Source organism: Pygoscelis adeliae, unplaced genomic scaffold (genome assembly GCF_000699105.1).
Source record: "Pygoscelis adeliae isolate BGI_AS28 unplaced genomic scaffold, ASM69910v1 Scaffold43, whole genome shotgun sequence".
NCBI classification, from domain to species: domain Eukaryota; kingdom Metazoa; phylum Chordata; class Aves; order Sphenisciformes; family Spheniscidae; genus Pygoscelis; species Pygoscelis adeliae.
This window is the reverse complement of record NW_008824538.1, coordinates 1,536,655-1,557,934: the sequence shown is the minus strand read 5'-3', so window position 1 is coordinate 1,557,934 and position 21,280 is coordinate 1,536,655. Positions and strand designations below refer to the sequence as shown.

Here is a 21,280-nt window from a genome sequence, read left to right as displayed (position 1 = left end):
CCCCTCTTCCTCCCTTCAGCGGTTTAAGGGCACGGACGGCGCGGAGAAGGCGGCGGAGAAGGCGAAGCCCGCTAAGGCGGAGGAGGCCAAGGGGAAAGCGGCGAAGGCCGAGGAGGCCGCGGAGGAGGTCGGTGCGGCACCCCGGCTCGGCGTTGCTTGGGCGATGGCGTGGGGCAGCCAAATTAACCAGGTCTTCAAAAACCTGGTTACGGCAAGAAGTCTGGTGTTTGTACCGTGTCTTAACCTGACGCAGCTTCTGTAACCTGAATTAGTGATGGGCCCTGTGCATCTCTCCCAAAGCTTGTCTTTGCTGAAAACTGCGCCTGTGCTGCTACATCTTCTCCCAAATATTACAGCACTGCAATAACATGAATGCTTTAAAACGTGCCATTCACTAACACTGCATGTGTTCATTCGGTGCCCTGAACCAAGTGGTTGTTCGGTCTTAAACGTAGTTGGTCTGAGACTAGTTAATGCAGCAGTCATAACTCTGTTTTTATAAACTTAGGGGCCACCAAAGTATACAAAATCAATTTTAAAGAAGGGTGATAAAACCAACTTTCCGAAGAAAGGAGACACTGTTCATTGCTGGTATACAGGAAAACTGCAGGATGGAACAGTCTTCGATACCAATATTCAAACAAGTAAGGTCATGTGTATACTGTTGGGCTTTTCTTGCAAGTGCACGTAGAGATTAGCTGGAATCATTAAGCAGCCTTGGGCAAGCATTTGCTTCTGGAAGGTGTGCGTGGCAGGAGTCCTGACAAACTGCTTTTGCCATCCTGTTGCTGAGCTGACTGGGGTTGTCCCTGCGGTCTGCCCCTGGAGCCCGATTTTCCGTGAGGGAATGCAGGGCAGTATTTTAGGATTGGCTGGTGTCAAGTGACAGTGCTGTATCTTGCCAGACCTCATGTTTGGCATTCTCCAGGCCACGGATAATGTGAAATGCGGGGATTTAATCAGTACTGAAACTACTTCAGAGGAAAGAGAGTTCCTGCTCGGGGAGCTTCCCTTATCTGTGGAACTCGAGCACCAACACTGGAGTTACCTTCTCTAAATAGACACGTCTTGTTATATTATTCTGTAATAAACCCTTAAACATGGAGGCACTGGAACGAGTGTGATTTCAAGTAGTCTGGTGTACCACATGCACTGTGGAGAAGTGTGCTGGTATTTTTGTGACAGTTTCTGGATCAGAGGATTTAGGTACATGAAATTCTGAAATACTAGAAACGTTTTTCCAGCAGTGATGTTCAACACTGACAGGAACAGCAGGGCTGTCATGTGATTCATCATACTTGTTCCATGATGTTGTATGTTCCCTATTGACTTTTTTTGCTTCATTAATGTGTTTATGACTTGTACCATCAACTTCAGTAATTCAGAAATGAGTCTTTGAGGTTCACTGGATCAGTATCTGAAAGATGCTGATCAACTTTAGCTCTTGGTGCAACTGGAACATTTAATGATGTTTTTAGTGCACAGCACTTAATTTTCCCCTAAAAATCTGACAGTGAGCTAAAAAGAATATTATAAGAACAGATATTTATATAAAGCATGATCGTAATAGTAATTTTAGACAGAAGTATGGTATGTGCTGGTGTGATGTTAAACCAAATGAATATAAATCTGTCTTTCAGGTTCAAAGAAGAAAAAAGCAGCCAAACCTTTAAGTTTCAAAGTTGGCGTAGGAAAAGTAATCAGAGGTGTAAGTAAACCATTAATGACTCCCTCAGAATCCAAAAAGTTTTCATTCTGCAGGATTTTTGACCGGGGTGCAAATTTTGAGCTGCTGTTCTTGTTTCTTGTGGAGGTAAAAAGGCAAGTTGAAAACATTCATATCCACGGGATGAGGTATTTATTCTTTATGGATGCGTTCATCTATCTGCAGTGTCATTCCTCTCATTAAGTAGTGTGTGGAAAACAGTGTAACAACTGCGTGTTCCTCAGGGCAAGCAGAGTCTCTTGCGCATGTCTGTCTAGTGCTTTGCACAATAGACAAGATTACCGGGTTCCCGGGGCTCCATTGATCACTGTGTGCATTCGGTGTGCTTTAGTCTGTCAGAAGATTGTTCTCTCTCAGCATCTTTTTGGCATTTGCCTTGGTGCCTCTTCGTGCGTAGTTCAGTTCATCCATTAACTCTGAACTGATGCTGAAACTCCAAATTCCAGTTGCTGTCACGGGCTGAAATGAGTTGCAGTTTTGATGCTGTAACTCCTCTGCTCTGTCTGGCACCGAGTGCTGCAGTAGTGCAGGTGGAAGCTGCGTGAGGGGAGTATCTAGGTAGATTAAAAGCACTCGGTAGAAGAATCGAGTGTTCTGCACACCCGTCTGCTTGCTTACAGCTTGAAGTCACAGAGAGTGGTGAGAGCTTGGTGTGTCTGAGAGATACCAGCTTACGTGCAAAGCAAATGAGGTGCTTAACTCTGTCTCACTGCTGCTGAGCCAACAGTGAAATTGGTGGCTGTCTGCACAAGATAAGAACGCAAGAAGGAGCTTATGCTTACCTGACTTTATAAAACAAGGCAAACCCAACCCAGCCCAGCATAATCTTCCATGCTGCTGCTATGCAGGAAGAAGGCCTTAATGGGTGACTGGATTGGAACCGGGAAGGGGAAAATGTCCCTGGGCTTGTGGCCAGTACTGCAGAAGCAGCAGCCGCCTGGGTTTTTTAGTCTCTTGGCGTAGCACTCCGGTGTTTGTGTGGGTGCCAGATATCTTAAGCAGTTACGAGGCATGAGCCGCAGCTGTTCATCGTGAAACATTGATACGGTGCTGAGTGCCAGCTTTGGGCAGCGCGAGCGGGTGTTGAAGAGGGACAAGCACTGAAATAAAATTGGTCTTTAGGCACGAGCCTTAAACAAACGCTAATCCATTGATACTGCAGAATGGTAGGGAAACGTGAGGCAGAGGGAGACGAACCCCTTGGTACCGTACGTGTGGTGTTCTGCTGTGAAATGCCCAAGTACAGTACAGGCTAATGTGGGAGCAGGGAACATCAGCCAAGGGGCAGTGTTTCCGTGAGTGAAAAGATCGTGAAACGACCGCACGGCGTACGCGCCGGGGTGCGCATGCTGGAGAGAATGGTGTGGTATTGCGCAGGTATTCTTGGGAGCAAATTGGAAAAGCGTATGAAACGCACTTTTTCTTAAGCTCTGTAAGACTGCTGCGTGCTTTCGTTGTTTGTTTTGTTTTCTATTCTTTTTTGTTTTTTTTAATTTAGTGGGATGAAGCTCTTTTAACAATGAGTAAAGGAGAGAAGGCTCAACTGGAAATTGAACCTGAGTGGGCATATGGCAAGAAAGGGCAGCCTGATGCTAAGTATCCTTCCGCAATCAGTTATTCATTAAGTAACTTGGAAATGCTTGGTGGAATGAAGTGCTTTATGGACAGGGATGTAACAGGGCGAGCATTCACTTGTTACTCATAGCGGGCTTAGAATGTTAACAAATATAAAAAAAATTCAGTGAATGTAATGGACGGATGCAATTGCCTATTTGTTTTGAAGAAAAGCTCCTGTAGGGTGTACTGCAGAGGAGAACTTGCTATTGTTTTCTGCCTGCTCTTTTACTCTAGCTGCTTCCAAGTGCTTATTCCCATAGCACGGAGGGGGATGCTAACCAGCGTAGTAGGGAAGTGGGTGGAAAGTTACCTGCTGCAACTGTGGAGACAGCAGTTAAATCTTGGCTAGAAGAACCAGTTCTGGGAGACAACTGAAATATGGGATCAAGCGAGTGATCCTGCAGCGTGTCTTACACAGTCACATTTCTTTTTTACCAGCGCTTCCAGAGGAGGGGAAGTGATTATTCTTCTCTTGCTCGAATCCTATGTCATGATAACTTTAAAGGACTGTCTAGAAATTCTCCTTCCCTCTGTGGTATAGTAGGACAGTCTAACCTCCTCCCAGAGGAAGACCAGTGACAGTGTCCCAGAAATGGAGACAACGCTTAGGCAGTCCAGGTAGGACCCAGCTGCTCATCTTCAGAGGGACGGGAATAATGAGAAGCATGTCTTAATAAAGGCGTACCTGCAGAGCTAGTACTGAATGTCTCGCGACAACTCACGTTAGACAGCAGCTGTGGTTCCATACTAAATCCAAGATGGTAAGAGGGGTCAGTGAAATACAAACCTGACCCCTGAGGAACAGGACAACAGGTGGTAAGTCACTTAACAGTGATTGATGTGTTTGTTAACTGCCTGGGGTTTGTTTTTTTTAAAGCTTCCTTAACTTCTGCAAACAGGATTCCACCAAATGCAAAACTTTTCTTTGAAGTGGAACTGGTGGATATCGAATGAAGTGAAGAGTTTCCTTCGCTGCTGGGAATCCATTTATGATGAAGAAAGCTTCTGATGACTGCAGTTTTGCTCTTGTAACTTCAGGATATAGTTACAACTGTGGCCTTGTATTGAAATCAAGTTTGTTTCCCCTGCCCCCCAACTGCTGTACAGTAACATACCACTAAAGCAAACATAGTTTATACATGCAAGTGACTTTGCTTTTTTGTGTGTATGATCACCTTAAAACTTCTTACTATGGGGCAAAACGGCACAGATCTCCAGCAAACTGTTAAAGGAGACGCAGCCCCATCGGGAACTGCCACGACTGTTTTTATTAGCCCTTGCCGTACTGACTGACCTGCGATTGAAAGACGTTTACTTCCATACCTAGCTCAAGTCTTCAGCAATGCGTTTGCCTTTCAGCTTTATCTTCTCTGTAGCTGCTGAGTTTTACAACAGCACTCACCCAACAATTTTAGTTAACCTAAAATATTACAAGAGGGGGAGAGGAAAAAATTTACATTTATATTCCAGACACTAAATTTCTCCTTTAAAGGTGTTCTATGGAAGTGTCAGGCATGGTGCCCACCCCCTTCTAAAGGACAGCTGTACGTACCACAAGTGTTCCTGAGGTGTTCCCGTGCCGCAGCCACAGACATACGTTTGAACAAGACAGGTGTTAGACTGAGACTGGCGTTCTTACTCCTGGCTTGAATGAGGCACTCCAAGAAAGCTCAGAGGACTAGTGAATTCCTTGCTTTTATTACAAAAATGGGAATGATCACTTTGATCAAAATGAAAAAAGTTTGCTCACACTGCATACATGAAAAACTCTAAATACAAAAATCATCCCAAACACAGTTTGTGCTTTTTAAAAAAGAATGCAACATCATTTTGCACTGCATTTTAATTTTTGACCCCCACACAGAATAGAAAATACATATTGCAGCTTGCAAAGGCTGCCATCGTAATCTGGAGTTTCAATCATAACAACATAAACAAAGCGGTCTGGGGTTTGCTCACTGGGGCACGGAAAAGATCTCGTGATAGAGCAGGTCGTGTCGTTTTGGCTGGAGAGCAGAGCAGGAGAGCACAGCCTTGCTCCTGCACTGGCAGCCCTCCCGACCTGCTTGTTTCCCACAGCAGCTGTGGTGGCCAACACTGGTCAGCGGAACGGCTTTGGGAGGAAAAAAACAAAAAACCTACAGTTTTACCAATTAAGTCTATGGAATCCTTATGAGACTGAAAAAAGTTCTTCAGATAGCTCCATAAATTAGTGTAGGGAGTTAAAAAAAAATGCATTTACGGTAAACTAGAATTGTACAGAGATACCATTTATCAGTTACCAGCGCACAAATCTTGCTGCACGCATACCCTGTGAACATCAGCTCACTTCACATGCAAAAGACCAAAAAGCAGGTATTACGACAGTTCTTTCACATCCCTAATTTAGAAAAATATATTTTTTTTTATTCCATCTTTGTTGAAACTGCAGCACAGTGAACTTCACTCACTCTTCAGATCAAGTTGGATGATAATACTGTCCGTAATTCCATGCGTTCTGGTAATTGTACTAGGAAAAAAACAAATGAACATGATGATGTCAGTCAGACTGCCCACGCTCCACAAAGGATGCCCGATAACAAGCTAGCTATCATTCCAGAAAGGCACAGGTAAGTTTACCCGTTGGGAATTTTAACAGTTCTGAACAGAGCAGCCAGCGTGGCTGCGCCAGTGTCGGTGTGCCCGTGCCACACGCAGAATGTTCAGGTCTCGGTGCCTCTTCACCGAGGCTTTGCATGCAGCCTGTACCTCGGTCTGGTACGACGGGTGGAACAAGTGAGGGTGTTCCTCTGCAGTGCAAGGCCCGTGAACTCCCAGCCTCCTTAAAGGTCCGCTGGAAGTCAGCTTTGTTACGGAGGTAAAACTGAAGTGTGGTTCAGTTGCAAGTCCAGGGCCAGGTTTGTACCAAGGGTCAGTGGTACTGTTGTACCAGGCTGGTACTGTTGCCCATAACGTTTTTAGTTGCTTAATAAACATGCACGTGGCAGGTCTTCACACACAGGACAGGTCAGAGGTTCACTCTTGCTCTCCTTAGGTCCCCTCTGTGGTACCTGCTCTATGGCTCCTCGTCACTCCCCTTTCAAGTCTCATAAGAGGGAGGAGGGAGGAAAAAGGGAGGGAGCAGAAGGTAAGGGAAGCATGAACTGTCTGTGTTCTAGCTCCATGTCCACTATTACAGCGTGCCCCACAAGATGGGAGAGCCAAGGCAGACGGCTCAAGTGCCCCCGCACCACTCCCTTTGAAGCCATCGGTTTGCAGCTAGCAGAGACCATCACTGAGACAGGTCCCATGGTCTTACTGCAACCAGCCGTACCCCCGCTGAGCCTAGGTAAGCATTCAGCAGCGTAACGTTCTTGGGGTAGCGTGAACAAATGTCTCCATTCCCTCAGAAAGTGTTTGTCTGCTATTCTCGAGCAGATTGTGAAATGCACAGGAGGCAGACCATGATGGAGTTACCACGTCAACCACAGGACTGAGATCTTCATCAACACTGCAAGTCTGCCATTCCCACAGTTCTGTGTTTGAAAACTTGGGGCATTTTTCCTGGCCTAGTGCCGAGCAGAGTTCCCCCGTGCTGGCTGAGACACCTTTTCACCGCCTGGCTTTGCAAAGAACACTCGACCTTGATGGGGGCAATTCTAAACCACAGTTACACAGGGGCCGGTTTGCATCCCATCTGCAAACAGTGTTCTCACTGGCTTGATAGGCCCCTTAAAGGCTGAACAACAGTTTTCATTAAACCACTTCAGCAAAAGTTTCAGTTGGACCCTCTACGATTCACAGCCCGGAAGAGTAAGCATTCCAAGCCTGCAGTGCGCAACTCTCATCCCAGCTGAGGGGGCACCAGCAGTACCCACCTTTACCAGTACTAATCTCGTACATAAAGGCAGGTGTTGAAGCTCTGGCTTTACAGCCTGCCCCTTGGACAAGTCAGAACACAAAACGGACCGTCAGTCTAGAAGCAAGCAGAGCGTGTGCTGGAGGTTGCTGCTGCCACAAGCAAGAAGAGGAAACCAAGGTATGATGTTACTGACTCACTCTTTAAGCCCCTATAGGGGACAAAGTGAAATGCCATGCAAGAATAGCCCCAACAGACAAGCTATTGAACAGACTGATTTTGCATGCACTATGTACCAGTGCAGCAGAACCCATACCGAGACGTTACAGGAACTACTAGTTGGAGAAAATAACCATCAAAATGCACAGTAAATTGGCATCCCAAGGCAACTCTCCTGGGCAAAACACCCCAGCGCAGAACAGATCTATTGCCCTTCGCCAACAATGTCCCCAACTGCTGTCGCGCTTCCCTTCACATGAAGAGCTAGCTACCAAACTGCTCATCTTGCTCCACGCTACAGAGAAATATTTTACACTTGCATAATAGCCCAAAGAGGAATCAACAAAGACAAGAGCTAAATTTTTACTCCAAACTTTCCTCGTCAACTGACACCGGGCCACGGAGAAACGTCACTGGGAAAACCACAACGTGCATATATTCAGAATGAGTGTGTTGAATGAAGGAACCAAAGCATGCACCCACCTGATACCAGGCGTTGTAGTTATACGCTGCCTGATTGACTTGCATGTCTCCATCCATCATCTGTGCTGATGCCAAAGTTGGGTCGTCTGTGAGCATTTTCTTTTCATCCGGCTCCTCTGATCTGTGAAGTTAATATTTGCTGGTAAACGGTATCTTACATTAAATTCTGAGCCTGTCTTCATGTGAGAAATGTTGTAACGGATAAGGGTAAGTATTTTCAGACTTGGTGCCCTGTCCAAACAGGGTAACAGAATTTGATTCAGAGAGAGCGAGCAGTATATTGTGCTTCAGAACAATAGTCTGGTTTTTAAATTGTCCCGGTACTCAAACTGAGACAGCAAAAGCACGTTTCTGCTTAGAGACTGAGTTATTTTCACCAGTACCGTTTAATTTTTCTGTGATACATAATACAAAAAGTTATTTTTCAATAAATCCACTTCCAAATATTTTAGCCAACAATACAGCTCTGTTTAGTATATACTTTACATGATTAAAAGAACAGCGATGATGTTCTTGCAAGCAGTAGGTTTAAAGCTGAAAAACGTGTGTATATATATTCATAGATTAAAGAAAAAAAAAAGTCTCTGAGACTGTTCTCTGAAGTATTTTTAAAGAATTTCCAAAGTGCTTTGTATCAGCTATAGTTCAGTGTAGTGTGTGTTTCAGCTACCCCACAGTGCATCATCTATCAAGTTAGTTTATACCCTCAGGTGAACAGACTTCCTACCCGTTCTCTGCTCTCCTTTTTAAAGAATCCTGCTCCTTCAGAAGTGCTTGATGTTCATCGTAGGCATCCAAAAGCCTGAAGGAGACAAAAAGAAAGCTTTTCTCACCATTTTCGTGTAAACATTTTAAACACATGAGCAACCATTTTAAAATGTCTACTTCAAACTAAAAATACAAAAACATTCTAAAACAAACTCAATCATAATCAGATTTTAATCAGTGATCCACCATGAAGATGGGAAAGCCGAAAAACTTAATTTGAAGGAGGATTCCACAATGCATAGTGAAAAATTTTCTGTGAGTGCAGAAATTCCCAACTTGCTCAACTTTTAATCACACTTCATGCAGTTCTTCTGTAAAGTTTCTTTATAAAGAAGTTTTCTAAAACTTATTTGTGATACAGCCGCTTCTTCCAGTGATTGCATTCCCTCAGCTGCATGTTGATGCCATCCATAGCAGCACTGACATTTAGGAATCAACATTTCTTTAAATACTGGAAATGAGTATTATACAAAATTGTAACAATTCCAAAGTAGCACCTTACAGCCTTTTCCCAAACAACGTGGGAAGCATAGGTGTATTTAACACAGCACAAAAGAGTCATATTATTTAAATATCAAGTATAACCATATATTGCTGAGTGAGAGAGTAATACTTCTGTTTCCTAGGTAAAATTCCCACAAATAGCTAAATACTATTTAGCTATTATAAATAAACAATTTAGCTATTATAAATAAATACTAAAACAGCTAATCTGCTGCGTACCACAGTTTACAAGGTATCACATGAAAACTGCTGCTTCTGTCAATATTGCCCTTTGTGAAAACCATTTCTTGTACTTATTCTGTGCTCTAAAGTTATTTGGGAACCGAAAACATCATTTTGTTTGGTCTACCTAGGACCCCAAATTTGCAACGCTTGGCTGCCACGCAAGTTGGAATGGTCAGTCAGCAGAAATTAAGGACAGCTATTGTTAAAAAAACATACAAAGCAGAAAAACTAACTCATGGTTAGTCCTTCCAAGTTACTTAGCTGCAAAATGTAAATAAAAACAAGAGCTTTTTTTACAATAGAGAATTAAGAGGAAAAAAGTATATCTAATATTTAATTAAGCAGTTGTACTGGTCCTCCCACATCTGTACAGCGTTGTTAATACTTCTGAACGTAGAAAAACCAAATCAGTGCAGTTTTGGAAACCTCAAGCAGCAGCTCACAGGGTATGGAGTATCAAATTATACCTGTGTCACAAAACACTCTGCATTCTCTTTGAGAAACATCCTCCTTTGTAAGGCTTAGCAAGAAAAAACTACAGTATGAAGTTACAGGCAGCGTAATTTTGCTCTGTGAGGTATTTCATTAAAAAAGGGGTAATTTTCTGAAAAGATATTCCTATTTAAAAACAGGAATTTGGTTTAGAAAAGCAGCTATCCCTCAGCAAAGCACTGATAGCACAAAGGAAACAATTTAATGGATGCCACTAACCCTACCCCTTCCCTACTACTTTTACAAGCACTCTTTCGGTGACCCTAGTTTGGCCATTGCACAGATTACATCTTACTTGTTTACATCAGAACCAAAATCTTCAAGAAATTCCACTTTTCGCTGAGAAAACGTAATCCTCATTTTTATAGATAACGCGCCATTGACAGCTTTATCAAAACAGCTCAAGATGTTTTCTTCATTTTGCTTGAGATCGCCACTGTACTCCATTTCAAGTAAGTTGAGATACAGTTTCGTATTTTCCTGTTCAAAAGATGTATTAGAAGTTGTACATCGTAGGTCATGTTAGGTTTTTAACGCTGAATGTATGTCTACCGATGCATACCAGAACATTTACATCATAAATACATGCTAGAATAGTCAATAAAAGATTTTCTTTTTACACTGGTCATCTTTGACCTGGTTTGTTTCACAAATAGATTAGAAGCGATCTAACACTACAAAAACAGATGTCACTTTGCTAACAGTACGCTAACAGTATTTGGAGTGCCAAACATTTCTGCGGTTATACAAAACAATCTACAAGTACTGCCTACACGATCGGTTTTGTTCACCTTGAGATGTGAACACGCCTGTAATATTTAAGATTCTAAAAAGGAAAAATGAAGGTAGGAAGCACATTGTGCTTCTGATGAAAAAAAATTTGCAAACTTCCAGATTTGCAAGCTGCAAATACGGCAACATCAGTTTAGAGGGACTGGTGTCTCCATGCAGTAATGAAACATTACATACAGTTACAGTTCCTGTCATCACTGTTGCCATATTTTAAAAAAAGGTTCAGAAAGAGAGAAAAATACTAGGGGTTTTGTTTTGTTTTTTTTAATACAGCAAAGAGGGAACACATACTTTGTCAATTTCTATGGCTTCTGACAGCACTTTTCTTGCCTTTGGAAGATTTTTCTGTACTTTGAAGAGGTGTCGAGCTAATTTGATGGCATAAAACGACGATTCGCTAATTGATTTGGCATTCCTAACAGCCTCTTCAAGCAGGTGTTCAGCTTCTTCCATGTTTCCATGTCTGCGTTCTAAGCTTACTCTTCGTAAGCGAATCATTGCTAGCCCTAGAATACACTCTTCAAATGTTTTCAAGATTCTTCTTGCTTCATCGATGTTGCCTAAAACACCGGTGAAGATGCTTTAAGATGTGAGACATCCAACAGCCTCTTAAAAACAATCCCTCCCAGCAAAAACTAACGTTGCTCTTACCCTGCTGCTCCTCAAAGGCAGCCCACAGCATGTGAACCATTGGTTTCTTAGGAAGATGTATTGTGCAAGCCCTGCTGTAGACATGCCTCACTCCTTCAATACTATGATTCTCCATGTATTTGGCATACTATGGTTGAAAACAGAGTAGAGATTGAAAAATTTAAAGCTTGTATTTGCCTTTAAAAACATGACAGAACGATAAAATTCTTTTGTTTAAACCCATTCAGCACCTTTATTGAACCACTAGACTAGTTTCTGTAAGGAAGGACGTAGAGAGGCAACGAAGTTGGCATATGCAGCAGTCAAATCTGGTTGCAAGCAGACCATCTCCTAATGCAACAGATATAGTTATACATGAACAACATTCCACAAGAGTACAAAAGGTTAGTCACTAGATCAATGTATGCAATCAGTAGGAGGTAGGTGGTAAACCGCTTCCCTTACCTTAATCCAGAAGTCCTCATAGAGGGCACATGAAATAACACATCTTTCAAAGAGGACCACAACTCGTTCATGAGTGCCATTTTCTATCTCAAATTCTAAGTACTCTTTCCAGTTTTTCAGCTGAATTTTCTCCAGAGGTTTTACATGAAAGTAAGGCCTCTTTATCTGCAAGAGTCACAGTATGGCAACTTATGAGCAATAAGCATACCACCAAGTTGCTTAAAAAAACCAACCAAACAGCCACACACCACTGAAGTAGTGCCATTTAAATAAACAGGACTTCAGAATGATACATCATCATCTGTTCAATTAAGTCTGCTGGGGTTACCCAAGTATTGGTCAAGAGATTTTGCTGACAACTACATTCTAGGCTAGTAACTTGTTCTTCTAGAAAGCTTTTTCAGTGCAAGTGTTTACAGAAGCTGAGGAAGAACTCGGTGCAGTTACTCCCTTGCAAACCTGCAGTCACAATGTAACAATGACATTATAAACAACAATTAATATTGTCCACATACATACAACTGAAGTGCCTCCTATTGTACTAGTGCATATCCTACAAATTAAATTCAAAGTCTGGTTGAGAATCATGACAAGGAAAGACAGAGCACTGAATTGAACTTCATATTAAATATTTACATTAAGCCGATTATTCCAAGTGCTAGCAAGATTGCATTTTTATTGATGACTACAAGAGAAGCTGGGTGGCACAGGGTTCAGCACAGAAAATTTAAACATTGCTTTCAATTAAACACAGAAAAGCATCCTTCTGGAGATCTTTTGCTTTTTCTCTCCCTCATCTTTAATTTTTCCCGATTATTTCTCTCCTGTACTGCAATTCCATCTCTGATACAAATACACACAAATGGATGAAGAACTTAGGATAATTAAGGAGTAACATTCAATTCTTCAAGGCCAGCTGAAATTGAGAGCCAATCACCCCCTTCATGCTCCTCACTGAACTCTACTACAGAACCCAATACTCTCTTTCCATTTTGACAAATTCACAGGTACATTGTTCCGGATAAAATAACCGTAAAACAGGTCTAAGGGGTCTCCTTCACTTATGTGACATCTGTTGCCTATCTACCTCATTTCTGTCCGTTACAAAGACATGTTTAACTTTGTATTTCAAACTCCTCATGGATCCAACATGTTGGTATCTACAGAGCAGATATACTCTCTTGGTAGAAAAAGTACTGATTCTGGCCAGGAGCAAGAGGGGACACCCTGGTCCTTAGTCATTTTCTGCAGCACGTCCACAGTTTTAGCATTCTCCCACGTTTCAATAATTCGTAGCTTGAAGTTTCCTGAGCCAAGAATACCTATACTCACATAACCATTTTCCACAATACATCAGCATATTTGAGCCTCACCTACTCTAGGGACATGCCTTGTGCGCTCTCCTTCCTCCAACGACAGGTTAACCGGTACAAAAGTGACCCTGCGACAGGTAGGACTGGTAACAGCACTTCAGGCTGCTGTGTGACAGAAAGGGTAACCCGCCCCAGTTAGACCACGCTCTAGTCTACGGCGCTAGGCTACTGGCTACGTGCTATGTTTTCGAGTTCCTTTGGCTTACAAGGTTATCTGGCCTAGTCCAACAAAGTGCAATAAGCAACACAGCAGTTCTGACATCACGTAACCCGTTAAGGAGTCTCTGAAAATCTGTCCCAGTTGTTTAATACGATGTACTTTTTAAAAAGAAAGTAAATTTAAAAGAACCACCATGTTACACGATATGGTACTTGCCAGGAGGAAAAAAAAATTAAAAAAAGAGACTGAGAATTAAAAACTCAAGTTGTTTTTTCAAAAATAACCAAACTTAATTCTACATAGAAAAAGTTCTATATTTGCAGTGATCAAATGATTAGTTTAATTAATTACTTTTAATACATTATACATAGGAGCTGCATGTTACGATGGCTACTTTTGGAAAACAAAAGTTAACTGATTTCAGGTTTAAAAGCGTAATGTTAAAATACAAAGCCATATAAATTTCATTCTCCTTTTAGGATAGGCTTACCTTTTCAATTAGAATTACCTTCACTCCCTTATTATTTTGCAATGTCCCACATGCATAAAGCAGTACTAACTTATGTAGCACTTCACGCATGTATATTTAAAGACTGCTTAGTAAACAATACACCATCTTGCCCCACTCCAAATACTGCTTAAAGATTTTTAAATTGTCAGATGACAGAGCTGACCTCACAAGTCGCCTTTTCACAAGAAAAATGGCAGAGAAGTGAAACTTTATCTTTGTTCAAAGCCCCACAACAGTTTAAATCGTAAGCCCTAACTGTTACCCAAAATTCCTAGTCTTACGTTCAACACTCTTGCACATGCTGCCTTACATAGAAAAAAGAAAACTTACCGCTTCTTCGAACGTCCACCTCTTACTGACTTCATGTTCATTGTGGTTAAACATTTCTTGATGAATCTCAATGATTCTGTGCCTCATGTTTTCTATCTCGGTAATTAGCTAAAACATAATTTTAAAAAAATGTAACACAGGTAGACACCGCATCACCTTCGTAAATGCATTTTACGGTGACAGTAAGATGCATGAATTAAAAGTATCACAGGTGCATTAAATGTTACCCTGAACAGCTAGGGGAAGGGATGGGATGCCGCCTTGATGGTGCCTTGGCCCCTAGTGCAACCCAACTGAACTGGGTTTCTATCTGAAGTTTTGCTCTTGTGTTACAGATGATTGAGATTTAAGGTGACTTTGGATCCAAGTCAAACTTGGTTTCAGCATCTGTACGTTTTCACAGTTCACAATTCCTTTGGATGGCTCCAAGTTTTCGTAAGCCTTTGAAGGCTATGAACCTGCACAGACCATTGCTGATGAAAAGCCTTCTTAGACCACAGTTCCTAACCTGTTAACTGGAACAATTAATATTCATTCCTAAAGTTTTGTAGATCACTTCTTTAATTTTTTAACTCCATGTCTTTAATACCTATGAAAACACTGGAAAGGTATGTCCTGTAGACAAAAGCAGTTATCACATGAGCCAAAGAGCAATGATACGCAAGAGAACTATGGGAACGCCTCAGCTACAGCTATATTAAATTGTCTGCAGATAAACTCGTCTTTTAGCCACAGAGTAAGGCAAGAAATGCCAATGAACATCCTCTGCATATGTACCTTGGCAGGGTCAGTTATATCTTCAGTACCAGAGGGCAGGTCGTCTCCAGGTTGCGCATCCTCTCCACTATGGCCGTTCACAGACGCTAGTTCTCTGCGCAGCTGAACAAACTGCTCAGTAGTCAGAAGGTCTCGAGGCAAGTTGTTCTGTATATGTTCCTTAAACCTAAGAACAGGTAGAAACAAGTCAACACAAATTTGATGTTGTATGTTGCAATATTCTGCATAACCAGAGCACAACAGTAAATCCTAGCAGGGTTCTGCATCATTTTATCGATCTAGAGCAACACTGAGAATGTGACTTCTGACAACAGAGACAAAATGCAACTTCTACTACCTATCGGACTTCAAAGGCTTCACATTTCAAAGAGAAGTGAAAGGATGATGAACTTCAGTGGCAAAGACAGACCACCTGCCATGTAAAATTGATGGCAAAGGACAAGACCAGTCTCAGAGGAAGATCCTTACTTCCAAAACCAAAAGATCTGTAGAAATTATGGGGAAGACTGGTGCATAATTTAACTAAGGCTTCTGGTTCCCTCTTAACCTCTCCATATTAATGCAGAATTCTACTATCTAAAACTTAACCAAGTATTTCTCTTTAGTCAATTAAATTAGTGTTTCACCACATGTGAGCACTGCATGAGGAATTAAAGTTCAAAACTGCTCATTCTGATTTTTCAAAGACATCCACTCTCTTCTTCCTCACAATTCCAAGGCCTTCCTTTACTCCACAGCAGAATTTGTGAATTTATCTAAAACCAAATTCCTAAAATGCGTATCAGTACTTTAAAACAATCAGTCAAACTGTATGAGTACATAAGTAGTAAGTAAATAAGTATATAAAACTCAGTAACTAATTCAAGCTCCTGTTCTGAGTGAAAATTTTCACGTTTACAGAAGTAGGTTAGCGTGTGCTTAAGAAACTCATACCGTTAACTAAACCTTTGTTTCCTCTTTACCTCTGGAAATGATGACTGTAGAGTTGTGTTGGAATTCCAAGGATGCGGTCGTATATGGACGTAACTTCCCTTAGGTTTCCCTGTTCGTTTTCCCAGTTTATATACATTTCCCATAGTCTGTCAGAACGGAAATCTGTCCCAGCAGCTAAGACTGCATGCTCATAGGCTCTGAAAAATGAAATAATTTTACAGTTGTTTCTGGATGTGGTGACAGAACAAGGAAGAAAAGTTCTGGCTCTCACTTATTTAAAGATGATGAGCGTCCTCATTTACTCGCAACCATGCTTATATTAGTTATTTAAATTCCTCAAAGTATTTTCTAGATATCTGTAGCAAGATCTCTATAATTTCAGAATGTTCACGCTCACTTTTTTTTTCCTCCAGCACTACCACAACAGAACAAATAAATGCAACAGAAAAAGCCACTTGCAGGAACACAAGATATTAAGAAAATACAAGATCATTACCACTTACATCTTGTAAAGATTCTAAAACCACTACTTTAGCAGTTTAACACACAAAAGCTATATATCAATCATGCAGCTAGAAGCTGCTTCAGTTAAAGTTCAGTTAAGGTTTTGGGTCAAACTTTAGTCCAACCTCTTACTCTAACCAGGACCACTGCCAGCAACAGATGACGACGGACACATTCCAGCCATACCTTGAAAACCTCCAAGGAATTAAATTCCCAAAATTCTATGGGGAACCTGTTCCAGTGCAGCGCTAAGTATTTCCTAACGTCTAATCTGAAGCTCTCAAGTCACAACTTTTGACCCTTGTACCACATTGTATTGTCTACCCCTTCTTATGGAATTTGGCTCCATCGCCTCTTAAAAGTCCCTAAAGTAACTGCAGGCTGTTATTAGCTTGCCCCGTAGCTTAAACATACTAACCCGATTACACTGCTATACAACTACACGTATGGCCTTCATGTACCACTTAGTCTGCTTTCAACTTACCCTCGAATAGTACTGTTAGTTTCAGGATCAGCAGGGTCCAAGGTCTCCTTTAAGAAGTTTATATAATGTATCCAAAGATCAACACTAAGAGGAATTGCCTGAAGCCCTCTGCGATAAACCTATGAAGAGAACATGAACTGTACTTCAAATACTTAATGGTGTCCTAATAGAGAGGCAACACTGTGTTATCCGGTGAACCTTAGAAATACTAATTACTGGAATTTTGTTTAAATAATCTACCATTACCATTTGGGTGGAGGTTGGATAGAACATGGCAATGTTCTGATCTCCACGTGCAGAGTCTTGATCTTCAAAGCGCAGCGGTCCCTGCATTCTGACCAGGTTGTGTGGGCAGGCTTTGGGGTACAGACCATAGGGCACAGACCCATTAGAGCATCATTGACAGCGTCTGACCAAAAATGCAATAAGATGTAGCAATTGTGACCAGCAAACCAACTATATTGTTTTGAAAATGAGTAATAAATGTAAGTGACAGAAAAGCCCTGCCCTACTTGTTAAGCTGCAGTGTAATAGAGAGGCTTGCACTGCAAAGCTTGACAAACTGTAGAGGTTTAACGCACCTGCCAACAAAGAGAAAAAACATTAGCTACAAATGCCACAGACGTGACAAGTGCAAACAAAATCCCTACAAACCTGACCATACATGGCAGGTACTGGCAGCCAAATGACTTGCAGTAGGTTAGTCATTATTTGGCTAACAGGACCAATGGCAATAGCTGTGCCCAGCTACCTACATACCTCATCAGACTGTTTAACGTTGTCATGTCGCTTTTCAAGGTCTGCATACTTTTTCCAATATCCATAGCAATATGGATAATGCGTGAAAAACCTGTCAAATGCTTTCCTGGCAGCTGGTAAGTGGTTCTGCAAGAAATACACAATAAAAGCAATGACTCCTTTCCTTAAAAAAACCTTCACGTTATTTCAAAAACAACTACTGTTTTGTCTTAAAAACAATTGGTTTTATTTTGTGGTCTCTGCTGACGATGCTGGCAAGGGCAACTGTCTTAAAACAGTATCTATGAAAGCCTGATGAACAGTTCTAGAGTTGTCACTGGAAGTTCCATGACTTGTTTTGGTTTTCTTTGTTTAATTCTGGAAGGCTAAGGAAAAAGGGGGCATGTACTAACCTCCTGCTCTACATACTGTAGTAGATATACCCATCCTGTGAAATCCTGGGGATTGTCCTCTACCACTTTCCAGAACTTGTCAAAATCTGGAGGGAAGCAAGCCTCAATATCTGTTGTCTGTAAACTTTCGATATTTGGAATTTCACTCTCCTGTGTGTTCTCTTCATTCAAGTCAGGGGAACTATCAGGTGATTGTTCCATCTCAGTTACACTCATAATTTCTGTACTGAAGTCCATATGCTGTTCTTCTGTTGCTGTTTCAGCGCCATTGTCTGTGCTGTCATTGCTTACAGTCGGCTTCTCCTCCTCTGCGTTATCTGTGTTCTCCATAGCTGAGGTTACTGCTGTTTCGTAGTACTAGATCCTGTGGAAATAAAAAGACTCAGTATTCATGCAGTGAAGGTTCAAGCAGAACTTGGGCGTGAATTATCAGCTAAGCGTCTCCCAAGTGCTTCAGGCATTCACGTATTTCACCACAAACCTTCATCAATTAGATCTGCTTCACGCACAAACCTTATTCACAATTTAAAACAATGTTAATAGCAGTCATGTATTTTAACATCCGCACATACAAATCACCGTGGTTTTTCTAAAAAAACTACCACAAGTAGCTATCAAGGTATAAAAGTGAACCAATACAGTTTTCCTGTATGAGTCTAGCGGACGTTTACTCCAAATAAAGAATTATGTTCAAATTTATTCAATTCTCCTACTTAGTACAAATCAGTAACTTCTTTGCAAAATAAGTATCTGTTAAAATGTACCCTCAACGCCTAGCTGAACTGGCTTAAGCGATAATTTTGCAAAGAGAAGAATTACTATCAGCACTAGACTCGGTCCATATTAATGATGCCTATATAAACCAACCAGCACCAGAGGGCCACAAAAATGTTTAGGCTAGCCCTTACATGCAGTCACTCGCTCCCACACACCACTCTCATGTCAGGGGTTCCTCCTGCCCCTCAGGACAGACTCCATCTTCCTCCCACTCTTCATCTTGATCTTCCTGCCAAACGCTGCTGCCCAGCCCTACCCTCCTCCGCAAACGCCAGTCCAGCCTAACCCGGCTGCATGCTGCTCTGCCAAACAGCGCTCGGCCTCAACCCATCTCAGCCTTCCATCGCCTGAAGCCTGGGCATGAGGCACTCAGCTGAACCTTCCCCACGTTCTCAAGCTAGATCCTAATGACTAACGGATTCTAGGTAATACAATACCCATGTGGAATACAATAGCTCTTAGCTGTGAATATATTTTGGATGAAGAACGGCACGAGACCATCATCCTGAAATGCACTGTGGCAACTGCCACTCCTATTTCCCTTCGGTTCTCCTCGGAGGAGATAACAGCAAATAAGTTTTGCCTTAAAAAAAAAGTCCCCGCCCCATTCTGTATCTCCAGAATTCTTTCCCACTGAAAGCCTGAAAAGAGAAAAAACAGACCGCTTGCTTTCATTTCAACAAATACATCGATAAGCCATCAATAATAAAGTTGGGGAAAAAAAAACTGACAGAAAGGAAAAATATCTACACCCTACCTTCAGCAGCTTCAATGCGTGAGATAACAGTTCACGTTTTCCTAGGAGTTCACCAAGCCAAGTAACTTGGGCGTAGTGTTAAAAGGTCCACGTGCTCTACTCTGCAAGTTTTCTAATAACTGTTTTTTAAAAGTAATTATTTCTGTTCTCCGTTGTATGCATCACCTAGCAATCATACAAATACAATTTCTTTCCTTTAAGGTAAACAGTTCATAATTTTGTAACTTTATCTGTTCATTTTTATGAACAGTTCATACCATTCAAAAGTCACACGAACATGATGTGACCGCACAGAGCACTATACTGCTTTTGTTCTACAGGAAAAGAGGACGCTTGTGTAAGATGAGCAGTTTATTGCATTAATGGCCAGCTCTTCCCCACATCCTGGGCCACTCTGGAAAGCCTGCATCAAAAGCTGGTTTCTTCAGTGAGTGTTGGAGATGCATCTTCAATATTGATTTTGAGAGTAAACATAATTTATAAGTTAAGAAATTAAGTATCAAAGCCATATCATTACGCCTTTACCAGTGCAACATACAGAAGAGATCTGCGTCATTAAAAGCAGCTGCTATCATTCAGAGCTTACCTCTGTAAAGATTACAAAATCAAGGCATAAGAGGAGTGCGTTATGCAAGCAACAGCCCCAACACTTGAAAAAAATAGTTTAAAGCGTGTTTACAGCTCTAAAATTTGAGAAAGCTAATGTAATTGTTTTTAAACATGCAATAATTTATGACCTCAACTTACTCTGGTATTTGACAGATGTTTTCCCCCTCTAGCTGATTCAGAAGATGTATTCCAGCTTAAAAAAAAACAAATCCCCCAAATCTAGCTGCCTTCAGATTAGGGGGAAGGAAAAAAAGAAAGAGGGAGAAGCGGTACCGCATCACCTCTGCACACAAGTTTTCAAACAGAATCTACAAGCCTGTTTGATGGTTTGCTTCCAGCTGAAGGCGTTCTAGAACCCGCCCAGGGAACCGAGGCACATCCCAAACTCTTACCGTAACCGAAGGCTACGGCCGACATGATCGACCCCGTCTGGTACCAAACGAATGCCCGTCAATCCACGGAGCTATGAAGGTAGCAGACCCGAAGCTGATGCACACCCAGCACAACCACGTAACAGAGTAACTTAATGCCAGGAGTTTTTACATCACTCAGGCTAAATAACTAAATAAGTATATCGGGTAACTACATGCACCAGCTTTAAATAATTTATGTTGACATATATTGCTCGGCCTGTTTCAATTAAACGTTTGTTGCATACAATACTGGCCCTTATAAATATGAATGAACCAATGGAAAACACCTAGGAAAAAATACAAACGGGCAGCACCGAGGAATTTCAAGCCTCCTCTTACCCCCTTCCCTGCCCTAGGCAGAACGCTTCACAGTCCCGATAAGCAGCTGCTCGAAACCTTCTGGGGCAGGGCTGCACGGGCGTTACTGACCTGGCCCCTTGGCCGCTTCTGCCCCAAGACTGACGTTTTGGTGGCCAAAATACAGGAATAATGTAATAAACCGCAAACCGCTCACAGACTTTGAGCTGGCCTATTATTTGTTCGGAGACTTAAGCGGCTATTACAGCACATAAAAGAGAGATAAAATTTATTCTAGCAAGCGAAAACCGCAGGCAGGCTGGTTCCTCCGGGTGCCCGGTAGCTGCTGGCCAGGGGAAGGGCTGCAGGCGGCAGCGGGGCGACTGTCACGGCACGCGGAGAGCCCCACGCACGCCGCCTCCTCCCCTCAGGCGCCCCTCAGGCG

General features: G+C 42.0%; 2 protein-coding genes across 5 annotated transcripts; one reads left to right on the top strand and one right to left on the bottom strand.

The window, feature by feature from the left end:
• Positions 1 to 7: 7 nt before the first annotated feature.
• FKBP3 (FK506 binding protein 3, 25kDa) lies at positions 8 to 4,488 on the top strand (the record flags this gene model as incomplete). Its single annotated transcript, XM_009321636.1, has 5 exons — positions 8 to 127; positions 509 to 644; positions 1,641 to 1,708; positions 3,225 to 3,322; positions 4,243 to 4,488. Coding segments are annotated over 5 exons (477 nt in total), but the record flags the coding sequence as incomplete, so codon positions are not given.
• A 537-nt stretch (positions 4,489 to 5,025) lies between these two features.
• On the bottom strand, positions 5,026 to 18,323 carry PRPF39 (pre-mRNA processing factor 39). 4 transcript variants are annotated; one of them, XM_009321625.1, is made up of 13 exons: positions 17,983 to 18,323; positions 17,591 to 17,716; positions 16,832 to 16,950; positions 15,873 to 16,040; positions 14,911 to 15,076; positions 14,134 to 14,241; positions 11,760 to 11,924; positions 11,316 to 11,442; positions 10,956 to 11,224; positions 10,168 to 10,352; positions 8,611 to 8,685; positions 7,884 to 8,004; positions 5,026 to 5,852 (listed from the first exon to the last, which is right to left on the bottom strand). In XM_009321625.1, exons 1-13 carry the CDS (start codon positions 18,310 to 18,312, stop codon positions 5,802 to 5,804), a joined length of 2,010 nt encoding a protein of 669 aa, XP_009319900.1. In that variant the 5' UTR covers positions 18,313 to 18,323; the 3' UTR covers positions 5,026 to 5,801. The 4 variants fall into 4 exon arrangements, with proteins under 4 accessions (XP_009319900.1, XP_009319902.1, XP_009319899.1 ...); XM_009321627.1 differs by lacking the exons at positions 17,591 to 17,716; positions 17,983 to 18,323 and adding exons at positions 17,078 to 17,240; positions 17,344 to 17,414; XM_009321624.1 differs by lacking the exon at positions 5,026 to 5,852 and having other exon boundaries at positions 7,099 to 8,004.
• Between the last annotated feature and the right edge of the window lie 2,957 nt (positions 18,324 to 21,280).

Excerpts from the sequence above, each read along its gene's own strand:
- PRPF39 (XM_009321624.1), bottom strand. The coding sequence starts at position 18,312 with ATGGAGAACACAGATAACGCAGAGGAGGAGAAGCCGACTGTAAGCAAT. Across the intron at positions 16,951-17,590 it reads ACGTTAAACAGTCTGATGAG|GTTTATCGCAGAGGGCTTCA; the intron begins GTATGTAGGTAG and ends TTCTCTTCATAG. Across the intron at positions 16,041-16,831 it reads ACTAACAGTACTATTCGAGG|AGCCTATGAGCATGCAGTCT; the intron begins GTAAGTTGAAAG and ends TTCATTTTTCAG.